The sequence below is a fragment of the Patella vulgata genome, chromosome 2 (assembly GCF_932274485.2).
Source record: "Patella vulgata chromosome 2, xgPatVulg1.2, whole genome shotgun sequence".
Lineage (NCBI taxonomy): Eukaryota > Metazoa > Mollusca > Gastropoda > Patellidae > Patella > Patella vulgata.
This window is the reverse complement of record NC_065880.2, coordinates 9,681,063-9,691,169: the sequence shown is the minus strand read 5'-3', so window position 1 is coordinate 9,691,169 and position 10,107 is coordinate 9,681,063. Positions and strand designations below refer to the sequence as shown.

Sequence of the window (10,107 nt, the reverse complement as noted above, 5' to 3'; positions counted from 1 at the left end):
CGATATCTATTTAGGCTACAACAGGAACTGTCATGGCACCGAATGATAAATTTTTATTGAATTTTATGTCTGTGAAAAACAAATTTCGGAATAAGTCTAAGTTCTGTTTTCAGATGAGACATAATACACAATAAAATGGCACAGACAAATCCCCATGGATACGTATTTTCTCCAGAATACAATGTTTTAATGCAGGCCATAACAACAAGCAATGGTCTTGCAATTCAACAAATCTTAGCTGGAAGCCCTGACCTGATTCACATTAAAGGTACCGTGCCCGTGATAGCAAAATGTGTCGGAAGTAGCAAGTCTTTTACGATATGAACAAAAAAACTAAAATAGTCTAAAATATCTCTTTAATAATATAACAGAACACAAAAGGTAAAGGGTTAAATTTGGCAAATAAAGCGAACTTTATACTGTCTATGTGATTATTGTCAAATATAAAACCTTCATTGGCTTCATAATTAAATTTCACAAAAATGTTAAATAATTTTGATTTGCCAAATTGATTTTAATGTACATTGTATGATTAATTTTGTTTAAAAAAAAGTGTGAGGTATATTTTCATTGACATAAAAAAATGTGACGTCATTGATTAGACACATCATTTCTTTGAGACGCATAATCTCACTTGCCAGTTTTACCCAGTGTATCTGGTTCCGGTCTGAATTTTTTTTAAGCCAACAGTCTGTGAGTGACAGTTTCAGTTACACTCCTGTGTTACCGGAAAAGAGCTTTGTGAAAGCACTGCGTTTCGCATGCTGCTTTAGAGCTTCGTGGGCTGCTTTAGAACTTCGCTCAATATTATATTCCGATTAATTTGATGTCACAGGTCACATCTATTCATACACATTGAAAATGAAATGAAATGGGGTTTACATCCTACTGTTCTATTCCTAACCTGGGCTAATGAAGATGGGCATACACCATACAGTGTGCTATGAGGAAAATTTTGCCTGGGTAGCGGCGCTACAGCCGACGCTTATCTTGAATTCCAACTGCCTAGGGATCTTTAACGTGCACGCCAATGTGTACACAGGACCTCTTTTTTTCGTCCCATCCGAACTGCTAAACAGCTGTCCTTGTCAGGCCCTCCATCCTACATCACATACACATTGAGCTTCCTGTGTTTGTAAACACTTGAAATGTTTAGGGTGACTATTTATGGCAGCACACATAATTTCAGCTTGTTTGATCAATAACTTCTTAATTTAAAAGCCTCTGTCAAAACAATTTCAAGACTTTTTAAACAATTTGATAAATAAATTTCATTTATTTTTATGTGAAAATCTTTTTTTGGTATATCCAGGTTGGCATGGTATGACAGTGTTACACAGAGCTTGTCTAGGAGGGAACTTTGACGTAATCCATTTGCTATTACGAGCAGGATCTGATCCAAACATACCAAATAACAACGGTGAAACATCGACTCATTTTGCGTGCAAGCGTGGAAATGCGTCCGTATTACATTTGATTTTAGAATTTGCTGGAGATATAACTGCTGTGGACAGACAAGGTCGTGGAGCTGTTCATCATGCAGCAGAATCGGGCAGTGTGTAAGTTCAAACCTTTTAAAGACCATCTTGGTGTGACTGTTACAGACTACTTAAAGATATGGGAGATTAGATAAAGAGCTGGCAGTTTTCACTATGGTAGTTACAAACTAGATAATGTAAAGGGTATTTGCTAAAAATTTCAGTCAAATTGATCCACTATGAACTGAGATTTTAGCGATTGATTTTTTTGCCTAGCCTTGATCATCATTACTAAAGTCGGTACGATAAAAAAAATAGTCTCGATTATCCATTTCATGATTAAATCAAGAATGAAGATGGAGCATCAAATGGGGTTCTAATCCAGTAAACATCCCAGGCTAGCGTTGGCATCAATAATTGATTATTGTCTGGATAAGTTAATTAATGTCTAATTAATAGTTTATATAACATTTCAGGCCTAAATAAAGACCTGCAATAGGCAGATTTAGTTCTTGCATAATGTATGTTTAATCAACAAGCTATAATTATCTTTTTGTACATGTAATTGAATCGAAATTAGATTGATTTATGATTCCATATTTTTATCAATAGACTTTTTAAAATAAAAATGTGACAGCCTCTGGCTTACCTGTTGTGGACGTATATTTCATTGCCTGACAACCTATCTTTGTTTTTCAGGTGTTTGCTTCATTACCTACATACTGTATGTAATTTAGGATTTCAAGTCGTTGATTCACGATTACAGACCCCATTTCATATTGTGTGTACGTATGGTCATATGGATACGTTAAAATACTTCCTACGTAATCAGGTAATTATAGTATTTAATAGAGAGTGGCCGGGGTGGCTCAGCTAGTAAGGTGCTGGCCTACTAACCATGAGGCCGAGGGTTTTATCCTGGTATTGGTTAGAAAATTTCCCCTTGTCTGTGTTACAGAGATCCTGACAAGCAAAGGCGTATAGTTTTCAGATGGTCCCATGTACCATTGGCAGTACTTTGAAATTGGAATAAGAATAGTCCATGAAAGAACCCTTGACAGTTGGAGGGAGTCTAGTGGTTTAAAATGTGTGCGTGAAACCATGGCGTGGTTTCGATTCTGACAAGGAGTATGTGACAAGGAGTAGGGTCGCCTGTTCAACCTTGTGGGTTTTCTCTGGGTCCTACAGTTTGACTCCCTCCCACTGCTAAAGACCCCTACGCTCAAGCGAATTATTGAAATAAAATGGAACCATATGTTAGTGTCGAGTGGGCGTTAAACCTCATTGGAATATACGGAAAAAGTAGATCCTAGTGCCGCAGATCAGGCAAAATATAAGTCATAGCATACTGCATTTATTTCCTGTTTCAGCGACACAATGCCATAAAGATGAATATAGATGGTGACACACCCCTTCATATCCTGGCAAGAGAAGGTCACAGTCATCTGTGTTGGTTGTTATTATGTGAGACTGGATGTGAGGCTCTACACACTGTAAATAATGCTGGATATAATCCCAAGGATCTGGCTGAACAAAGAGATAAAATTGGGTAAGTTTTTAAAAACTTAAAATGAAAGTAGTTTAATGTCTCATCAGTTTTTGACGAACATAAGGTAGTTTTATTCCTATGGTTACACGTTCAATGCCAGGTGGGAGAAGGGGGGAGTTCCTTTACATGTATGCCAATATTTGATCCTGATGTTGTGGAGGTTCCTCAGAATGTTCCCTTGTCAGTGGTGCTCCATGGAGTGATGTCCCCATGCCCATGTCAATGGTGCTTGATAGAGTGGTGTCCCCATGTCAGTGAGATTCCATGTATACCACTGGCATAATGTTAAATTTGAAATAAAAGCAGGCTGTAGCAATGTGTCCACGCACAATGTCTTTATTATCGCAGCCAGAACAAAAAAGTAGGACATTAAAACACCCTTTCATTTAGATCATATAATATCTCATAGCACACTGTATGGCATATGCCAGTCCTCATTAGTCCAGTAGCAGACGTCTAACCTCATTTCATTTCTGGACAGTTGTCTAGTCATTTGGATGAGATAGAAAACTGAGCTACATTGGCGTGCGCGTAAAAGATCCCTTAACAGTTGGAATTCGATATAGAGTAGGCCACTGCCGGGCAAAATTTCCCTCATAGCACACTGTATGGCGTATGCCCGTCTTCATCAGCCCAGTCACAGCAGAACAGTAGGATGTTAAACCCCATTTCATTTTTTTTTCATTTCCATTTCATTATATTTCAGGCATAGAGAGATAACTCCAGTTTTACAACATTTCTACAATTTATCCAAGTATAACAGATCAATACAAGTTAAAGGCCCTGTGTTGCTATGGTACTGGTTTCTATTGATGCCAGCAGGAATTTATGGTCTATTAATAGTTTTATCTCGTTTCGTCCCACCTGTGTTTCAAGGAATTATTTTTCTCGTTGGTTTATTTTACATCATGTTTACCCAGGCTAAACAACTTCATCGTCTTCAACATGTCTGTAGGTAAGATATGTTGAAACTCGATTCACCATTTTTATACTTCCATATTTTAATCTGTCAACCTTTCTGTGAACGCAAGACCTCAGATTTTTAGTCCCATCCTAACGACTAGACGCTGTTCCTTGTCCAGTCCTCAGGATATATTTCGTACCTCGTATGTGCTATTTTAAGGTCAGAACTGTTGTTACTGTGTAATTTTTGAGGACTGGATACAGCGCTCACGTGCTAACCATTGGCCATCCAATCCCCAATTCCCCTTTAATTTGTGCCTTACAGATGCTACAGAGTTAATGTATTATATGTTTATTTGCAGGTGGCCAAATCCGATGTATGCTGGTGTTTTTGGAGCTGGTTTATTTCATACGTTTCTGGCTTATTTTATTGTAATCTTTCCTCGTATCCTTTCTAAAATACATATATTTGATTGTTGAAATATGTTTACCTGGACGGATAGAGTCCTGATTGACAGTTGTTAGGTGTGATATTTATATACACTGTATATAAATCTAACCCATCCTAAATAATATCTCACTTAAAAAAATAAAATTCAGATTAAAACTCCTAATTATCGTTTAAAATCTCTAGAAAAGTACAAATTAGATGATTTGTGGTGATTTTAAATGATTTGTACTTTATCTTTAAACAAAGATTTGATATTGGATGAATGTTTAAACATTTTTTATTACTTTAAAGTAAACAGATCGGACAAAAGTTACTAAAACTTACAAAAGAGTCCTCTCCAATACAATATAATTGTTATAGGTGGTCAGTGAAACAAAGTCAATAAATGTACATATCAGATACTAATAAACAATAAATTAACAAAACAAACATATTTACACAAGTTTAGTGTATTTAAAATATGGACCAGGGAGAATACCTCGGTATAATGTGAAAGAAATTAGTGTTAAATACCCAAGATTAAATGATACCCAGGTTACAGTGTTAAGTGACATCGCTAGCTGATAATTTAAGAAACGTAGAAAACTAGAATGATCATAGGATTTTATCTATTAAAGTGATTAAGGACCAGAAGTTGTTTAAAATGACAATCAATAGGCTTCTTCATCTTGGTTATAAAAATAGACTTAAAATATCATATAACACAAAATATCGAAATTTAGCTTTAACAAATAAAGCAGGAAAAGAAGAAAAATGACTTGCATCCTGCAACCCAAAATGTTTTGTTTTGAAGGGGTTAGGGATGATTGAATGATTAGCGTGCTGTATCATAAGGTCTTTCATTGAGTAAACTGGCGTGGTTTTGATTCCCTGGTTGTATGTGACAAGGAGTAGGGTCGCCTGTCCAACCTCGTAGGTTTTCTCTGGGTCCTCCGGTTTCCTCCCACTGCTAAAGACGCCTACGTTTGTGTCGAGTGGACGTTAAACCTCATTTTTCTCTCTCTTTTTTGTTTTAAATATTATTTTAACAAATTTTCCTTAATAAAATGTGCAGATGTTTTACAGTATAGCCTATTATTAATATTGTCTCCTCTTTTATTATCTGTACTTTTATATTTATACTGGAAGGTCCTGACTATAGACCCAGGTAATCAAGACGCTTTATTTACATTAAGATAGCGAGTGGAGTGGGGTTTAAACTTTAAAAAATCACTTTATATTAGCTTGGTGAGGAGACTGCAAACTTTTAAGTCTCCTCACCAAGCTAATATAAAGTATTTTTTTTTCATTTCTATGGTTACGTGTGCAATGCAAGGGGGAATAATTCCAACTGCTGAGGAATCATTTCCATGCACTACCAATAAAGAGGAGTTTAAAGTTTCATCTACACTAAAATACAGGGATTTTTTTTATCTCTATGGCAATGCAAGGGGGGATAATTCCAACGCTGAACCAATCTTTACACAAGACCTTGTTTCTTTTCTACTTACCAAACAATTAGAAGTATTTGCCAACCCCAATATGGCTCCTGTTTTTATACGCCCACATGTCCATCTCTTGCGTATCTTGCATGGCAACTGATTGTTCCATTAACATGAATTAGGTTAGAATTAGAAGAATGATTGGAAATGCCACTGTCCAAGCCAAGCAAAGTTTCCCACGTGATCTTCATTAGCTTGTTCGAATGTTAAACCACATTTTGTTTGATTCATCATCATCATCATCACCACAACCACCACCACCACCACCATCATCGTCATCATCATCATCATCATCTTAACAGCCATCATCATCAATCATCATCATCTATCATCATCATCATCATTCATGATATTTCTAAGCTCTTACAAATGTCACATCCCAATTTGTAGTAATATTGAAATCGTCAATTACGATTATATTTTTTAGAATAAAACTGCTTATTTTTGTGTTAAAATCCCTTAAAATCCTCTACCTTAGGGCTGAGCACCTAAATCAATATACATGATACATTTTCAAACAACTTAAACCCGTCAACCTTCATCTGGAAATGGAGAAAAGTGTCCGAAGCTGTATTATATGGTGTCTGGATAAAACCAAACTTTTATTTTACAAAAATAATGTGTAGGTGAAATTTACCTTTCGATATCAAGTACAGCATGTGGGTCATGCACTGTATAGACCTCTAAAAGAATGACAATAAATTATAAGGTCACCCAGCAAAAAAAATGACCCGAAATCTTAAAAGTGTTATGTGTCTGGATAAGCAGTTTTGACGTTCACGTCCAAAGGTCTCAATATTTTGAGCTGACATTTTGACACTCGGTAAATACATCATTCCTCTATATTTTGGCGCTTAAATTTCATACATACACAGGCATTTATTTCTGAGACTCTGTTTAAATTGGGATGGTCCCTTTAAATCTCTAGGGCTGTGAATTAGAATGTTAATCATTTTGACTGATAATGTTACAGGAGTAGTGAAGAGTAGTTGTTATGACTACCAGTTTAGAAGAGAGTTAACCCTTCTAGATCTGTGCCAGCCACCAAGAAAAGTAGAAGATTTTTGTATTGAATGCGAGGTGAGTTTACTGTCCATTACAAGGTCTAAAATGGGTGAGGGTAAGAATTTTCCCTGGACAGCGCCTTTTTCTGCCCCTATTCTTTTAAATACAAGGCATGTTAGTGGACAAGTGGAGGCCAGTCTTTAAAGTTTTAAGCAAGACCAGGGTAATGCATGATTTTGAATCTCATGCAGACTAGAATAATGAATCTCAAAATGCCCAAACGGTTAGCGCATGCACGATGTATCATAAGGTCTGTCTTTGAGTGGTCTCGATACGTGACAAGGTATAGGATCGCCTGTCCAACCTCATGGGTTTTCTCTGGGTCCTACGGTTTCCTCCCACTGCTAAAGACGCCTATGCGCAAGCGAATTATTGAAATAAAATTGAACCATGTTAGTTCCGAAATGACCTAGTTTGTGTCAAGTGGACGTTAAACCCCATCTCTCTCTCTCTCTCTGATAATGATAAGAGAACAGTCCAAATCCTTCAATAACATTTAGTAACTGGATAGAGCATAAACTATAACACATAGAGCCTGTTATGATGTTAGGGGATCACGTGGCTAAGTGGGTAAGACGCTAGCTCGCTAGCCTGGAGGTCGGGTGTTCGATCCCTGCATTGGCCGAGAAAGTTCATCCTGATTTTCCGGCGTGGTTCTCCCTTGTCAGTGATGCAGGACGGAGGGGCTGACAAGGAAAGCTGTCTAGTCGTTCGGATGGGACGAAAAACCGAGGTCCCGTGTACACATTGGCGTGCACGTAAAAGGTCCCTTGGCAGTTGGAATTCGATATAAGAGTAGGCCGTAGTGCCGCTGCCCGGGCAAAATTTCCCTCATAGCACACTGTATGGCGTATGCCCGTCTTCATTAGCCCAGGTTAGGAGCAGAATAGTAGGACGTTAAACTCCATTTCATTTCATTTCATTTCATTTGTTCCGATGTTAAGTTGAACTGGTTTAAAAACCATGGGGATCGTTAAACCAGTTTAACTTTGTCGTCTGAACGCAAATGTGGGGTAAATAAACCAGTTTAAAAACCCAGCTCGCCACCTGCCATCGATATTATTGCTATTGACTGTCAAGTGAGGCCTGTCATTGAGTCAACTGGCGTGGTTTTCGATTCCCTGGTTGATCGTGACAAGGAGTAGGACCCCCATGCAAAAGCGAATTATTGAAATAAAATTGACCCATATGTTAATCCCGAAATGGCCTAGTTTGTGTCGAGTGGACATTAAACCCCATCTCTCTCTCTCTCTCCGAGTTGACCTCTCTCTCTCTCTCTCTCTCTCTCTGTTGACCTTTTGACAGAATCTGAAAACTTTCATATCTCAGCAACTGTCTGAAATTTTGAATACTATCAAATTTGAACACCCCTGACATTACTGTGTAGTCAAATAACAGCTGTATATAGATATGCACGTTAAAGATCCTCGAGTATTGGAAATCCAAATAAGAGTAGGCTGTATGACGTATGTCCGCCTTAATTAGCCCTATCGTGCAGAACAGAAGGACATTAAAACCCATTTTATTTCATTTCCTCTTTTACAGATTGTGAAACCACGTTTGACGAAACACTGTAAATTATGTCGAACAGAAGGGCGTTAAACCTCTTTTCATTTCATTTCCTCTTTTACAGATTGTGAAACCACGTTTGACGGAACAATGTAAATTATGCAGAACAGAAGGACGTTAAACCCCGTTTTATTTTATTTCCTCTTTTACAGATTGTGAAACCACGTTTGACGAAACACTGTAAATTATGTCGAGAATGCTACCAGGATATGGATCATCATTGTTTGTTTTTATTGCGATGTGTTGCCGGAAATAACCAGATCTATTTCGTCTGGTTCATCTGCGTCTGCTTATTATCCATGTTTATATTCGTCTGCATCGCGTTATTTCATTGTCATAATTTTTATCACAGACTCCCGATCCACGAGATGGTCGGACAGATGTTTTTACACGATTCGTGGCTGCTTAGTTTGATGATAATGAATGTTCTATCGATGGTGTGGGGCGTGAATTTACTGCGGACTCAGTTTACCGTGATAGCAGAAGGTTTAACAAATTATTTCCGACCTGCTGGTTATGAAAGTGTTCTCACTGCTAAAGAAAAGCTGCTGAACATTGTTTATTTTATGCTGGGAAAACCTCCATTTGTTAAAAATCCCCAAGGAGAAAGAGAATCTCATATACATGTATGAGAAATTGACACCACATATTCCTGGATACCAAATGTAACCGGGGGGTGGGGGGGGAGCTTCATTTAAAGATACATTATAGGAGATTAGATAAAGAGCTGGCAGTTCTCACTATAATAGTTAAAAACTGAAAATTTCAGTCAAATTGATCCACTATGAACCGAGAATTAAGCGATTGAAATTTCGGCCTAGCCTCGATCAAAACATAGTCTCAATTATCCATTTCATGATTAAGTTATGAATGGAAGTCGAGCAGCAAATGGGATCATAATCCAGTAAATATCCCAGGCTAGCGATGCCATCGAGAGTTGATTATGGTGTGGATGAGTTAATTAATGTCTAATTAATAATTTAGATAACACTTCAGGCCTAAAGAAAGACCTGCAATAGGCAGATTTAGCTCTTGCATAATGTATGTTTAATTGTTGTATACATATTCCACACGTCATGTTAAACGGTGACGCCATATTCTCATCTGGAGAGCATGCACAATAAATACTATCGGTGTAGACTGGAATAACCAGACACTAGATATAGCCATTAGGTTGAGTCTGACGTATTTCGCCGAACATAACTGATTAGAAATTACAATAAAAACGGAAACAATTGAATGTAAATCAGTTTATATACATTCATATTACATTATTATATGGGTTGCTACCCATTCATATTATATTATTATATGCGTTGTGACCAATTTGTGTCCATTTCTAGGTCCCAAATATTAGCGATTTAGCTCCTTTAAAATAAGAGTATGCCATGCTGTACAGAAAAAATTTCCCTCTTATCACACTGCATGGCGTATGCTCATCTTTATTAGTGTGGTGGATGTAGAACAGTGGGACATGAATCTCAAAGTGAGGGACTATCAAGATGATTGGGTGAACCAACTGAATTCGAAAATATCTCCACCAATCAGTACAGCTGTATCATGTTTGCCATATTTGATTATGTCATAATTTTGCTCATATGACTTGGTGAC

General features: G+C 37.4%; 1 protein-coding gene across 1 annotated transcript; it reads left to right on the top strand.

Moving 5' to 3' along the window:
- Window positions 1-27: 27 nt before the first annotated feature.
- LOC126810640 (putative ZDHHC-type palmitoyltransferase 6) lies at window positions 28-9,245 on the top strand. The gene is made up of 9 exons (XM_050535820.2): window positions 28-268; window positions 1,313-1,559; window positions 2,178-2,310; window positions 2,849-3,027; window positions 3,734-3,982; window positions 4,293-4,375; window positions 5,436-5,528; window positions 6,836-6,942; window positions 8,649-9,245. The coding sequence occupies exons 1-9, from the start codon at window positions 136-138 to the stop codon at window positions 9,126-9,128; spliced, it is 1,704 nt and encodes a 567-aa protein (XP_050391777.1). The 5' UTR covers window positions 28-135; the 3' UTR covers window positions 9,129-9,245.
- The last annotated feature ends 862 nt before the right edge of the window (window positions 9,246-10,107 follow it).